This window comes from Pseudophryne corroboree, chromosome 10, assembly GCF_028390025.1.
Source record: "Pseudophryne corroboree isolate aPseCor3 chromosome 10, aPseCor3.hap2, whole genome shotgun sequence".
Lineage (NCBI taxonomy): Eukaryota > Metazoa > Chordata > Amphibia > Anura > Myobatrachidae > Pseudophryne > Pseudophryne corroboree.
Window position 1 is genome coordinate 314838782 of NC_086453.1, and position 16277 is coordinate 314855058.

The window sequence follows — 16277 nt, forward strand, 5'->3', positions numbered from 1 at the left end:
CTACTGTTATTATTACTCTTTACATGCTACTGTTACTATTATTAGTCCCTACATACCACTGTTACTATTATTCCCTACATAGTACTGTTACTATTATCACCCATTTCATACTACTGTTACTAATATTACTCCCTACATACTACTGTTACTTGTATTACTCCCTAAATACTACTGTTACTTGTATTACTCCCTACATAGTACTGTTACTTGCATTACTCCCTACATAGTACTGTTACTATTATTACTCCCGACATACTGTACTACTAGCGTTACCACCTCATCCCTTTAATTCTGGACACATATTAATTACACAGGTTCTGTGGCTGGCTGACTTCAAGACTCCATTTCACCTGGTTTTAATCAGCCATTGAACCTGTGTAATTAATGTGTCCAGAATTAAAGGGATGAGGTGGTAACCCTATGTACTACTGTTGCTATTATCACTTACTGCATACTACTGTTACTATTATCAGTCCCTACATACTGTACTACTGTTACTATTATTACTCCTTACATACTACTGTTACTCCCCATCACTACTTCCCATTACTATTCTGAAAACTCAAACAAATCTTTTTCAAAACAAAACTTCTTTACAGAATCTTTCCCCGCCCCATACTTACTCAGTGATAATCCCTGGAGAAATTGCTGGCCTGGGATTGGCCATACGTGTTATCAGATCCTGCCACCTGCAGAAGAGAGATGTTACACAGTAATTATTTTATACACACATACATGTGTTTAAGGTTTTTTCCTATTATATAAACATAAAATACACAAATTCACAAAACATTCCCAATCCATATCACATTGTATGGAGGCAATGCAGTTGAGATGCAAAGTGCAAAATACAATGTAAACAGCTAAACAGGAGACACATACTAATGTTATCCAGTATTAGCTGTTTGCAGCGCAGTTAAAGAAGAAAAAAAGATCACAAGGAGCAGTTGGTTATGTAAGTAATAATGAGCATCACAAGTTGCGCAGTATAGAACGGTAAGATGTAAAATGGGTGCTCGCCGGGTCTCAGCAAACAATCTAGGTGTGGAGGACCCAACCCAAGCAAAGCTAGGGTCATATCCTGAAAATATTCTCACATTTTAACAGATGAGATCATTTCTGAGCTGAAAGTCGGCTTACTTGAAAATTGGGGACGGTGGGGCACATGTCAAAGGCTTACAAGTGGGGCATGGGCACATGTCAAAGGCTTACAAGTGGGGCATGGGCACATGTCTCCTCCCCAGGGTAGAAGAGCAGGTATCATGCGGCCATACACTGAGGTCTCTCACAGTAGGAGAGTTGTATCATACATTGGAGAGAGAAAGTACCAACCAAACAGCTCCTAGCTGTCATTTTTCAAACACAGCGCAGGATGTACTAAGCATTGTGTCCGCAAGGCGATACATCCTGCCACTTATTGGGTACATAACGGCATTATTAACACCAGTATGTACTTAGAAATGCGATTAAAATCACAAAGGACATCTCCCGATAAGAGCTGTCCTTTGTTATAGAAGGACTTCCAGGTTTAGCCCATAGGCCTATATATGAGAACAAAACATGAAGATGGCATTAACCACCGGGTTCAAGCTCCGGAATGTATCGCAATCCGGAACTTGGTACATATGAATACAGAGTTTTGGACGCATTCTCAGCTTTAAAGTGGCAGTTAGTAGCTGATTTTTTTTGGTACTTCATCTCTCTCCTAGTTTTGATACATCTCCCCCAGTGTATGACCGTGATATGTGCCTGGTGTCAGATATTGGGTCTGACAGACATTTAATCTGACAGTGCATGCCCAGTGTAAACCACATTCTCGCTCATTAATATTGACTCCTCAATCCCTGCCCCATGTCAGCCACCCCTGAGGTAGAAATACATTTCTTTGCTAATATAAGTCAATTTAGAATGTATTGTTGTGTTGACTTGTTGACCATATTGGCCAACTGAATCCCAAATAAACATGAGGCAAGGGGTGTCAGAGCTCCAGTCCTACTGATGCAATCATGAACCCAAGAAGCCCAGAAGCTTCTAAGATGCCCAGAAGCTAAGGATGTCAGGACACTGCCTCAGAAGAAGCAAATCATTTTGGACAGTATGAGGCTCAACAACCCCCTTCCCCCAGATCAGCCGGCATCCCGCACCTCCGGCGTTCTCGGACTCCATTATATCCCGCCGACAGCCTTTTAATTCAAGGCAAAACTTTGAACCTCAGCAAGTCGGAACAAGACATCAAAGTCACAAAACACGAAAAGTGGTAAAAACATACACATTCTTCTCCGATACAGTGTTCGCGATCAGTTCATAAATTTGTGCTCCGTTTTCGGACATGGATATTACGAAGAGCGCCTTGTTATCTGCGACAGAAGCGGAAACACAATAAAGAGAATGAGAGGAGGAAAACAGTAAACGAAGGAACACAGGTTTGCTGTGCATGTGCTCTCATCAACAGAGAAGGTGCACCATGTATCCTAGGGTTAGTGCATTTCTATGTTTAACCCTGTAAGGTTCAAAAGAAGCAACTGTTGTATACTAATCCATATATCCAAGTCTGTGTATTAGTTTATTAAATAATAAACCTGGACTAGCTGTTCTGTACGCCACTGCGGCTGTTGTATTTGTCAGACACAGCTGACATTAGTGTTCTGTCTGTTGAGTCACATTGTTGCAGTGGAACTCCAGACACTGAGCGATTGGCATGCATGTGATAATAAATTCTCTGTGCAGCCTGATAGATGTATACACATGGGTATTGTAAGGGATATCACAGCCAGCATAAACATCCCGCATTTCTTTATCAATTGTACTTCTTGTTCTAGCAGATCACCTTTGTATATTGTGTAAGAGCCAAAGTGTGGGGGTAGAAAGGAAATCAACTGTACAACACAGGAATAAACAGATCTATCTTTGCTTGCATGACATAAAAAGCAAAGAAAACAAGAAATCAAAACAAAAAAACCCCCCAGAGGGATAAAAAATTTAATACCTACCGGTAAATCCTTTTCTCGTAGTCCATAAGGGATATTGGGGGAAACTAGTACGATGGGGTATGGACGGGGTCCAAAGGAGCCAATGCACTTTACATTTCTTCAACTGGGTGTGCTGGCTCCGTCCCTCTATGCCCCCTCCCACAGGCAGTTATAGGTAAAAATGTGCCCGAAGGAGAAAGGACATACATGAGAAAAGGAACATGATAACAACAATGGTGGTGAGATGTGCACACCAGCACACCACTAACATACAACAACCAGCAACGGCTGGTAACACCAACACCAACCGCTTAACAAGTAACTAAACAACAAGAACCTGCAGAAAACTCCAGGCACTGAGGCGGGCGCCCAATATCCCTCATGGACTACGAGAAAAGGATTTACCGGTAGGTATTAAAATCCTATTTTCTCTAGCATCCATAAGGGATATTGGGGGAAACTAGTACGATGGGGACGTCCCAAAGCTGCAGACCGCCTGCCCAAACTGGGTATCCTCTTTGGCCAGGGTATCAAATTTGTAGAACTTCACAAAAGTGTTCTTCCCCGACCAGGTAGCAGCTCTGCATAGTTGTAAGGCCTAGACTCCACGGGCAGCCACCCAGGAAAAGCCCACTGATCTAGTAGAGTGGGCCTTTAGAGACTTAGGAACAGGTAAGGCTGCCGACACATAGACCTGTTGGATAGTAAGCCTAATCCAACAAGCAATGGACTGCTTTGAAGCAGGGCAACCCCTTCTTCTGCGCATCACAGAGCACGAACAAGGAATCTGTCCTTCTGACCTGAGCTGTACGCTTGACATATATCTTCAAGGCACACACAGCATCCAATGCCTCAGGAGGAGCAGAAGCGTCAGAACTGGACGGAACCACAATAGGTTGATTCAGATGAAACGCAGAGACAACCTTTGGCAGGAACTGCTGTCTAGTCCAGAGCTCCGCTCTGTCATCGTAAAAAGATCAAGTAGGGACTTGTACACGATAAGGCCCCCAATTCTGAACCACGTCGAGCAGAAGCCAGGGCCAGTAACATCAGCGACTTCCACGTGAGGTACTTGTGTTCTACGATCATCAGAGGTTCAAACCAGGAGGACTGTAGAAATTTCAACACCACATCCAAATTCCAGGGTGCCATAGGCGGCACAACGGGAGGTTGTATATGGAGTACCCCTTGCAAGAAGGTCTGACTTCTGGCAACACTGACAATTTCTTCTGAAAGAAAATGGAGAGAACTGAAATCTGGACCTTAATGGAACCCAGACGTAAGCCCTTATTGACACCAGCCTGCAGGAAACGTAGAAAACGTCCCAAGTGAAAATCTGCAGGCGGATATGTGCGTTCCTCACACCAAGAGACATATCGCCTCCAGATATGATGATCGTGTTTTGATGTCACAGGTTTCCTGGCATGAACCATGGTTGCAATAACCTTCTTGGAAAGGCCCTTGTGAGCTAGGATGTTCCACTCTACCTGCATGCCGTCAAACAAAGTCGCCGTAAGTCCGGGTAGACGAATGGTCCTTGTTGAAGAAGATCTCTTCTGAGTGGTAGAGGCCAAGGGTCCGCGAGCAATTCCAGGGAAGTTTCTTGTTGAGACGAGAAGCCATCATGTCTATTTGTGGGCAACCCCACCAGTCGATGATCTGCTTGAACACCAGATGGTGAAGTCCACACTCCCGTGGGTGGAGATTGTGACGACTCAGGAAGTCCGCATCCCAGTTGTCCACACCTGGAATGAAGATTGCTGACATTGCTCTTGCATTTCTTTCCGCCCAGAGGAGTATTTTTGACACCTCTCGCATGCAGGCTCTGCTTTTTGTCCCTCCTTGTCGATTGATATATGCCACCGCCATGGCGGTGTCGGTCTGTACCTGGATCGCGCGATCCTTGAGCAGAGGAGAGACTTCAAGTAGAGCATTGTAGATCGCCCGTAGTTCCAGAGTGTTGATTGGAAGGAGGCTTTCGTGGGCTAACCGAACTCCAGCTTGTAGCCCTGAGAAACGAGTTCCCTTACCCAGGCATCCTGGCAGAAGGTCTCCCAGATGCGGCAGAAGTGACGCAGTCGAGCTCCCACCTCGAGATGGGTGGGCACCGTCATGCTGAGGCTTTAGTGGAAGCAGAACTGGTGGACTGTTCCTGGAGAGAAGAGTGATTCGTCTGTTTAAAGAAACCGCTACGTGTGGAATTCCATCTGCTGAAAAGTGAGTGTGGTACGTTTTATTGAACAGAGCTTGCTTCATATGCTATGATCAGAAGTGTAAAAGAAACCTTTACGTGTATGGTGATATATAATTCTAAGTGAGTCTTGGTACGTCTACCTATGTTCATGAATTGGTGAGAAACTATCCTTACCTACTATCAAGAAATCTTCACAACATAGGGTTCTGTTTCGCTGGAGAACTCACAGAAATTGACCTTATTACAAACATTACTACACATCTTGTTGTTCAATTTTGTTTTTTTGCATGTAAACATCCGGTAATCATTGGAACAATAGAAAGAAATTAATGAAGGACTACGAAGATTGCATGTGATGTATATTATATTTTTCTTTTTGACATATTAGTTCTTTGTAAAGTAGCGCCTTTGATCTTCCTTCCATTTACTGTTTTTCACTTGTTTCCTGTGTGATCTGGATTTGGGCGGATCATAGGAAGGTTAGGATTGGGCTGCTAACTTCATTGCGCCAGAACTCATACATATCTATTTTTATGTTCCTGAGAACTGGCACATGCTTTTCTGCACTTACCTCTGGTGCCTCTAGCCGCACTGGAGGCACCTCTGGCCTTCAATCGAAATGTGCGAGACCGAAAGGACTGGACAGAAAGTCCTGGATAAGAACGTCTCACCGGCAGGGCCCCATAGGGGAGAAATGCGGATTTCCCAGCAGTAACCTTGAAAATCCATGCATCCAACTCAACCCCAAAAAGCCATTCCCAAGAAAAGGGGAGGGACTCCACATTACGTTTAGATTCTGCGTCCGCAATCCACTGACGCAACCGACACCGCCATGGCAGACGTCCGAGCATTAATATTCCCCATCTCCTTGAGGGAATCAGAGGACAAGGGTAGTGTCCTGAATGTGCTTCAGGAGGGTTACCATAGTAACTAAGGGCATATCCCCCCCGAGAGGCCCCCCTGAATTTGCGTGGCCCAAGAATGAATAACATGGGTCATCCAGCAACCCGTAATGACCGGTCTTTGTGAAAGGCCGGCTGCAGTGTATATAGATTTTAGGGTAGTCTCTATCTTTCAATCCCCATAGTAAAGGAGCCCGGGGCAGGCAGCACCGCCTTCTTAAACGGGCGAGAAACTGAGACATCCACCCCCCGGGGGTTCCTCCCAAAATTTTCTACCTTGAGGAGCAAATGGGAAAGTGTGTAAAAACTATTTTGGACACTTGGAATTTTTTGTCTGGATTTTTCCAAGCCTGTTTGAATAAGTCATCTAACTCTGGAGAACCAGGGAAAGTGACATTGGGCTTGTTTTGTACAAAGAAATATGACTGCTGTGATGCAGCGTCCTCTAGAGGGAACTTTAACACATCCCTTATAGCCAAAATGAGGGGTTCAATGCCCTGAGTAGAATCGGGATCTCCACTAATGGGATCCAGGTCATCCCCATCATCTTGAATATCATCATCTGAATCGGATAGCAGAGCAGGTAAACCACGCTTCTGGGCACCTGCATGAGAGAGGGGGGACTGTGCATTAGCCCTAGCAGCTAAATCTGCAACAGCTTGTTGCAGTAGCTGAGTTTTCTGCACATTAGCAGTGAGAGAGCCCCACTGAGACTGTCAGCTCTGTAAATCACAGAGAACACTAACAAAATGCAGTCCCAAATAGGCTCAGAATAGTGTACACAAGCAGCTCTCCCCCTTAGCTACACCCTGTACCAGTTTCCAGCGTGTCTGTGAGGCAGGAAGCGCTGAGTGTGTGCTGCTGATGGCTGCTGTAAGCAGAGGAAAGTGCCAAAACGCAGCTGGTCCCGCTCTGAGGAAGCTCCGCCCCCTCCAATGGCGCCGGAGCTGTACATATTATTTATACTGGCAAAGTCTCCAAATAAGCTTAAAACCTCACACAAGTGCTTAGTTAAGCAGTTTTGTGCCAGTGTACACACGGGGGATCCTAGCGGGACCCCCCTCCCCTCCACAACTCCCACGGTGCAGGTAATGCTGTTGCCCAAACAGCATACTGAAAATAACAAAGATTGAAAATAAACTGAAGAAAAACTCTCTGGAGCTGCAGAGATCTGCATCCTCTTCTGAGGGCACTTTTTTCTAAACTGCCTGTGGGAGGGGGCATAGAGGGGAGGAGCCAGCACACCCAGTTGAAGAAATTGAAAGCTCCTTTGGACCCAGTCTATACCCATCGTACTATATTCCCCCAATATCCCTTATGGATGCTAGAGAGAACAAAATACAAAAAACAAACAAAACAAAACATGTGAAACTAGCAAAACATTATTTTGTTCCTTACATAGTTACTTTTGCACATCTAGTTGAACACCAAGTAAACTAAAAATTCGACAGAATACAGATGTGTCCATTTACATACATCTAGTCTCCCTGCGCGTTAAACAACCCTTCTAGTCACGCCATGCCGTAGCATGACTCAATAACGCCAATCGTCTTTACGTGCAACTTTTTCCATTAAATTGCGTCTTATTCGCAAAACCACTTACCGCACTAGGAAAAGGGTGGTATAGCCTCAGGCTTTTATGACAGGGGCTATTCAATTACAGACCCTTTTCCTCGCAGTAAATTACTAGCTAGAATCTGGGACCAGGGAATATAACAAGGATCCGTGTCAAGTGCAGCCTTTGGACTCAAATTGAATAGCCCCAACCAGAGGCGCCAGAACATGTTGTGGTTCGGGGGGGTACACGCACATAACCGCGGAGAATCTGACTTCAAAACTCCTGAGCCGCAGCGCGCTGCCCCATATCCTCCTGTCCTAGCCGGCTCTCACAGATGCATTACTGGGAGGAGGCGTGGCCATGCTGAGCCTGCTGGGACATCCCCGCCTCCTCCCAGTAATGCATCTGTGAAGAGCCGGCTGGACAGGATACGGGCAGCACGCTGCGGCGCCGGAGTTTTAAAGTCAGAGTCTCCGAAGTGATCTGGGGGTAAGCGCTCCCCCTCCCCACGCCTGCGCCTCTGACACGTTTGTGGGGAGGGGGGTCCGGGGAATGCTGCCCCCTTTTGATCATATTGGCAAACCGGTCCTTAGTTAAAGTTCCAGTGGCCACATGAATCAAAAGGTGGAACTTCCCTTTCAGTATAACTTGGAGAAAGAAAAATGTCATCGTTTATAGGCTGATATGCAAATAGGGAAGGCTGTGACTGACCTGTTGCCACCTGCCGCACTAGCACAGTGTTGAGCTTGATGACAGGACTGAAGATGTGCTTGCTGTCTGCAGTGCTGGCCAGTATCTTGCTGTGGCATCTGAGGATCAATTTGTCATCCTGCCTCTGAAGCAAAACCAGGATGTCCTCCAGCAGCAGTGTGTACAGATCTGTGAAGAGCAACCTTCCTGTGACTTACTGCCTTCATGATGCTACCAGATAGCCATAATATGGCCTTGCATACACGCCAGAGAGATAAAGCAACACTATTTTACATTTCTGTTAACTTCAGATTCCTAAAATCCCCACTTTTCCAGGAAAACCTGTATTAGTCTGCCCAAGCCAACTCCAACAAAGAGTGCTAAAAAGAGACAACAGTCAATGGATGAGCTATTCAGCCAGGACAAAACGGCAAAAGCCGAACCACCGCAATGCATCCGGTTGAGTGTTCTACACAGCAGTGCACAAATGTATTTTCTGTAATAATCTTTATACAAAGCAATTACTAGACAACCGAGGTCCTGCATTAGAAAATCACAACTAAAAAAAAAAAAGGTTTCCATTAGCCATAGTCGCGTAAGGAAGTCTTATGAAGGTACAGGCCAGAACATGAGGCAGAGGGCAACCTCAGACTTAAAGGGGGAAGTACAGTTTTTTGGGATTTGCCCCTGCCATCATTCCATACCCGCTAAGCAAATGGAATAATGTTACAAGTACTCTTATTCACCCATCAGGAGGATAAGAACACACACCACTACAAGTTTAACTGCAAACAAATATAATTTACCCAATAAATAAGTCACACAATATCAATCTATTAAATTGTGACAGCTAAACTGCCCGATTACGCATGCAAACGATTGTAAGCAAAGTCTGTATTTTAGAATAATATCATCAATGTTTAAGCGCTAATACTTAATTGCAAAATATGTAAAACTAATGTCAAAGTGAATCTTTATTTCACTTACCTATTATCTTATCTCTGTTTACCTTCCATGCTAAAGGCCCCTCATGAAACATCTTCCGTTTTGTCAAATCTAGATTCTGCGCAAAACAAAGAAATAAACCTAAATTTCTCATGTCTTTCTACAAACAAAATAATCACTACTTAGCCCGGAATTAGTGTTGGGATAAGTGTACGCCATAACACATATATTTGGATACGCTACAGATAAAAGCGAGAAAGAACTTGTAAAGGTTAATTTAGAGAAATAGTCTTATTTTGTTTAGTGATTTATATGGCAATTAGCAGACCACCTAATCTACTGCAGGCATCAGTGTGTCCTGTCAGCCAGAGCACGCTAGGAGAGTCCCGCTAATCTCTCATTCCTTTGCTGCTGAAACCATTGTTTTCAACAGGTCTGGAGGACTAACTGCCAAGCTAACCACAAACAGTCAGCCCTTCCCATTCATTTTCATGGGCAATGGTATTTCAATGGGTATTTTGTCTACATTAAAAATGCTTTGGTTCTTTGTATGAATAGGTAAGGCATCAATCTGCTCATCAGAGCAGAGCCACTCATGACTACATGAATTTTAAATGAGTTGACATTTATTGGAATGCAGAATGAATGGACAATTTATTTATGATGATGTTGGGAAATAATAAGTTCTTTAAAAAACAAAACAAAAAAAAAAAAACCCTCACATTTTCAGATTTTCCCCTAAAGGTTAAAATACAATTTCAGGGTAGAGATAGATGTAAATCCGGGATGAATGATATCCCTTTGGCACAGGTTCTCCCAAATAACAGTCAGTCCAATAATATGAAGCAAATTTACATTTACTGTAAGTTTATCAAAGAAGATGGCCTGTTATCCATGGTTGTACAATAAAGTACATATACTTGATTTTGGCATACAGGAATGGCATAACATTACGTACAGGCCATTGCTCTACATGTCAGAATCAAGCATCAATGTACTTTATTTAGTCACAATACTGATTCAAATGTACGAGGTCTGAAATATATTTGGCATTCCTGGGCTGGGCTACAAGGGTGTTGGCTACTCAGACATACGGAGATGTTGCATTTTATGGGAATATTGTGGGCGTGTCGATGAACGTGGTTGCATACACATACACGTCATCGCTCACATTGTAGGCCATACTCAGCCAGAGAGACCTTCACCTAGCATAGGGCTGGTGCAAGTTCTGAATGGTTCCAAAGAGTAGTGGAGCAGATTCCTTTCCCCTACGTAGACATAAGGCCTGAGATTCACTGGTGTAATTGTCATATCTATATAATAATTGATAATGGCAAATCCGGAGACAACCCCATGCGATGAAAATAAGAAATTCTGTTTTAGCACGACTGGAAATGTAATCCTGTACCAATAGTATGGGGGGGGGGGGGCGCTGCCATGACAGCCGTACAGAACACGCGCATCCTCCTTCAGAAGCCTGATCACTGTTAAAGTCTTAGGGATTTTTTCTCTCTCTAAAAGGATGATAGACTATGAATGGTAAAGGGCAGAGATTAATATTATTATTTTAACACTGCCTTTACGGAGGGTCTTACGCAGTTTAGAACTTCTGCTCATTTGCGGAGAGGTTATTCCTAAGGGTCAGTAATCCCTATGGCTAGCATGGCTCACACGATCACAGGCAGCCGAAACACTGAGAAATTGGCTCTCTGTATGGCAGACAAACAAAGAACAGCAAAGTTTGATACCTTTTCTGCCAGCTACTGTATATCCATAAGTAAAAGCACTGAACAAAATGTACATATTGAAATATGCCAAAGCGTATAGTATAACATTACCAGAAGCAAATCCAACATTTACACTTCACTAAATCTCCCTTATTCCTTCGATGCAAGAGGATATATTTTGAAAGCTGCTTAGGCAGTATATGATTTGTGAAGTCTCATCTACTAAAAGGAGGTTCACTGCTCCTCCATGCTAAACGTCTATCAGCAGAGGCAGTGCTCAGCTGCAGATTAAAACAGAGCAGAATTGAGAAGCTGGTTTGTGATCTAGTGCTCAGCTGCAGATTAAAACCGAGCAGAATTGAGAAGCTGGTTTGTGATCTACGCTGTACAGTAGGGGAGAGTCTGCAAAGAATTCCACTTACCCTCAGCTCATCGATCATGGGATACTCTCCTAGTTTTAGGTAGGACAGGTCAAGTCTTCGCTGGTAATCCTCCAATCTCTGGAAATGTAAAATAAATATTTGCTTTGAGATAACAGACTTCCCAGTGGCTGTCACAATTGTATAGATTTCTGAGACCATAAAATGAAAAAGGACAGTCCTAATATCTTGGAAAGACAGCTGACACAGAACCACCCCATGAGTAAAAACCAAATGACTGAAAGTTTTGATCATGACTATCACTTTAATGAATAACACCACTACTAGATGAAATGCCTAGCTAGCCCGCAGCAGTCATCTACACAGTAACCAAGGCTGTTCTCCTGCATTATAGCAATATAATAAACTGCATACTAATGACTGTTACAGTTACAATTGCACCTCACCTGCTTATTCTCGGCTTCTTTGACAGCCTGATTTACATGGTTTAGGATCTGCCGGCAGTGATCCGCGGCCCTCTTTACCTTCTTCCTCTCTTCTGGTTGGTCTATTGGGAATGAAGACATAATGAGGCTATTTAAGCAATTGTACATTAATTAAAATTATGTAGCTGAACCTAAATGCAACTGCATTGTATCAAAGTTTTAATTGCCACGATGACTAGCTTTACTAGTATGAGAAATTGTCCAACTCCGATAACACTAATAAAATGTGTTCTTCTAGGGATACATCAGCGTTGGACTGACATCTTTAAACAAGCTACACCCTTGTATATAACACATGTAACAGTGACAGGGCAGGTGGCCCCTTTCAGCTCTGGGCCCCATAGCAGCTGCACTGCCTGCACCTATGGTAGCTACACCCTTGTATATAACACATGTAACTGTGACAGGGAAGGTGGCTCCTCTCAGCTCTGGGCCACATAGCAGCTGTACTCCCTGCACCTATGGTAGCTACACCCTTGTATATAACACATGTAACTGTGACAGGGAAGGTGGCTCCTCTCAGCTCTGGGCCACATAGCAGCTGCACTGCCTGCACCTATGGTAGCTACACCCTTGTATATAACACATGTAACTGTGACAGGGAAGGTGGGCCCCTCCCAGCTCTGGCCCCATAGCAGCTGCACTCCCCGCACCTATGGTAGCTACACCCTTGTATATAACACATGTAACTGTGACAGGGAAGGTGGCTCCTCTCAGCTCTGGGCCACATAGCAGCTGTACTCCCTGCACCTATGGTAGCTACACCCTTGTATATAACACATGTAACAGTGACAGGGCAGGTGGCCCCTTTCAGCTCTGGGCCCCATAGCAGCTGCACTGCCTGCACCTATGGGAGCTACACCCTTGTATATAACACATGTAACTGTGACAGGGAAGGTGGCCCCTCTCAGCTCTGCGCCCCATAGCAGCTGCACTGCCTGCACCTATGGTAGCTACACCCTTGTATATAACACATGTAACTGTGACAGGGAAGGTGGCTCCTCTCAGCTCTGGGCCCCATAGCAGCTGCACTCCCTGTACCTATGGTAGCGACATCCTTGTATATAACACATGTAACTGTAACAGGGAAGGTGGCTCCTCTCAGCTCTGGGCCCCATAGCAGCTGCACTCCCTGTACCTATGGTAGCTACACCCTTGTATATAACACATGTAACTGTGACAGGGAAGGTGGCTCCTCTCAGCTCTGGGCCCCATAGCAGCTGTACTCCCTGCACCTATGGTAGCGACATCCTTGTATATAACACATGTAACTGTAACAGGGAAGGTGGCTCCTCTCAGCTCTGGGCCCCATAGCAGCTGCACTCCCTGTACCTATGGTAGCTACACCCTTGTATATAACACATGTAACTGTGACAGGGAAGGTGGCTCCTCTCAGCTCTGGGCCCCATAGCAGCTGCACTGCCTGCACCTATGGGAGCTACACCCTTGTATATAACACATGTAACTGTGACAGGGAAGGTGGCTCCTCTCAGCTCTGGGCCCCATAGCAGCTGCACTCCCTGTACCTATGGTAGCGACATCCTTGTATATAACACATGTAACTGTAACAGGGAAGGTGGCTCCTCTCAGCTCTGGGCCCCATAGCAGCTGCACTCCCTGTACCTATGGTAGCGACATCCTTGTATATAACACATGTATCTGTGACAGGGAAGGTGGCTCCTCTCAGCTCTGGACCCCATAGCAGCTGCACTCCCTGCACCTATGGGAGCTACACCCTTGTATATAACACATGTAACAGTGACAGGGAAGGTGGCTCCTCTCAGCTCTGGACCCCATAGCAGCTGCACTCCCTGCACCTATGGTAGCGACATCCTTGTATATAACACATGTAACTGTGACGGGGAAGGTGGGCCCTTCTCAGCTCTGGACCCCATAGCAGCTGCACTCCCTGCACCTATGGGAGCTACACCCTTGTATATAACACATGTAACTGTGACAGGGAAGGTGGCTCCTCTCAGCTCTGGACCCCATAGCAGCTGCACTCCCTGCACCTATGGTAGCGACATCCTTGTATATAACACATGTAACTGTGACGGGGAAGGTGGGCCCTTCTCAGCTCTGGACCCCATAGCAGCTGCACTCCCTGCACCTATGGGAGCTACACCCTTGTATATAACACATGTAACAGTGACGGGGAAGGTGGGCCCTTCTCAGCTCTGGACCCCATAGCAGCTGCACTCCCTGCACCTATGGGAGCTACACCCTTGTATATAACACATGTAACTGTGACAGGGAAGGTGGCTCCTCTCAGCTCTGGACCCCATAGCAGCTGCACTCCCTGCACCTATGGTAGCGACATCCTTGTATATAACACATGTAACTGTGACGGGGAAGGTGGGCCCTTCTCAGCTCTGGACCCCATAGCAGCTGCACTCCCTGCACCTATGGGAGCTACACCCTTGTATATAACACATGTAACAGTGACGGGGAAGGTGGGCCCTTCTCAGCTCTGGACCCCATAGCAGCTGCACTCCCTGCACCTATGGTAGCGACATCCTTGTATATAACACATGTAACTGTGACGGGGAAGGTGGGCCCTTCTCAGCTCTGGACCCCATAGCAGCTGCACTCCCTGCACCTATGGGAGCTACACCCTTGTATATAACACATGTAACTGTGACAGGGAAGGTGGCCCCTCTCAGCTCTGGGCCCCATAGCAGCTGCACTCCCTGCATCTATGGTAGCTATGCCCCTGTATATAACACATGTAACTGTGACAGGGAAGGCGGGCCCCTCTCAGCTCTGTGCCCCATAGCAGCTGCACTCCCTGCACCTATGGTAGCTACGCCCTTGTATATAACACATGTAACTGTGTCAGGGAAGGTGGGCCCTTCTCAGCTCCGGCCCCCTTAGCAGCTGCACTCCCTGCACCTATGGGAGCTACACCCTTGTATATAACACATGTAACTGTGACAGGGAAGGTGGCCCCTCCCAGCTCTGGGCCCCATAGCAGCTGCACTCCCTGCATCTATGGTAGCTATGCCCCTGTATATAACACATGTAACTGTGACAGGGAAGGCGGGCCCCTCTCAGCTCTGGGCCCCATAGCAGCTGCATTCCATGCACCCATGGTAGCTACACCCTTGTATATAACACATGTAACTGTGACAGGGAAGGCGGGCCCCTCTCAGCTCTGGGCCCCATAGCAGCTGCACTCCCTGCACCTATAGGAGGTACACCATTGCACATCATATAAATGACCTGTGTATCACTGGGCCACTACGGAGTGTACTCCAATTGCCAATGGCAGGAGTCTTTCCCTGATACACATAGGAGGACGACACCGAGAGGGATAAACCCACAATGCTTATACTATTTGTGGCTCTATAATTTATTGTGTACATTTAAGACACTTGCAATTGCACCAACCCTATCCTTGGTGCAAGAGATCAGTCTCTGCTTGTGTACAGCTGAGCATAGCCTGCAATTCCAACCATACGCCCTCACCAAACTTAGCCTACTGCCAATTCTCAGTTACCACACAGTTATGCCCATTCAGTCACAAGCAGGGACCCAAGGGAGATGCGTACAACTCTGCACCAGTCCTAGATGCACATGCTCGCCTCCAGATCAAACACGGTGCTAAACACTGCAAGATACACCCTCAAGACGGACATGTTTGCAGCTCTGCACCAGCCCTCTGATCTAGTACAGATCTTTCTTTATTTCTCTGACTTCTCTGAAAACTGTGGCATTAAAATAAACTGACAATAACCCAAAATAAAAATAGATTCTAATAAGTGGCATGTCGGACGAGGAGCTGCATTGTCCCCTGAATGTGCCGAACACTGCCATATATCTGGAAATCTCGTCCTGCAATCCAAATCACAAACTTAGACATGAGCAAATATTTAAACTGCCAGTATATGCTGCAATACGCTCTTCTTTGCCTCTTCAACTGCAATAAACAATCTGAGTCCAGCATTTGCCTGATGATAGAACGTTCTTTCCTCTCATCATATACCAAACAGTACAGACCGCTGAGAGAGATTGCCACAGCAGCTCTCCTTCACAGCCTGAGACAGCGTAATTGGAGCAATCAACTGTCAGATAATTATTATTAAGTGTTTTTACTTTATGGGCTCTGCTGCAATTTAAAAGGACTCAATAAAAAAAAAAATAAAAAAAAAAAAGGAGCATTGCAAAATCTAGTGCTGAAAATCTTACTCTGAAAATATAGATGTATTGTGTGGCTCATGACTGAGACATGTTTTGTTGTTTTAGAAAGGCAGCATCAAAGGATAATAAGATTTTTGGAACTCAAAAAACATTTAAAAAATAAGATTTCTCTGACGTCCTAGTGGATGCTGGGACTCCGTCAGGACCATGGGGATTAGCGGCTCCGCAGGAGACAGGGCACAAAAATAAAAGCTTTAGGACTAGGTGGTGTGCACTGGCTCCTCCCC

General features: G+C 45.5%; 1 protein-coding gene across 4 annotated transcripts in view; it reads right to left on the reverse strand.

The window, feature by feature from the left end:
- Positions 1–16277, reverse strand: part of ARHGEF12 (Rho guanine nucleotide exchange factor 12) — a 468564-nt gene that overhangs the window by 49093 nt on the left and 403194 nt on the right. For all 4 annotated transcript variants that reach the window (XM_063943505.1, XM_063943503.1, XM_063943502.1 and 1 more), the window contains 6 exons: positions 11812–11912; positions 11408–11485; positions 9301–9376; positions 8335–8502; positions 2270–2357; positions 624–689 (listed from right to left, as the gene is read on the reverse strand). In XM_063943505.1, coding sequence (XP_063799575.1) covers positions 624–689; positions 2270–2357; positions 8335–8502; positions 9301–9376; positions 11408–11485; positions 11812–11912 — 577 coding nt within the window. The remainder of the gene's footprint in view (positions 1–623; positions 690–2269; positions 2358–8334; positions 8503–9300; positions 9377–11407; positions 11486–11811; positions 11913–16277) is intronic.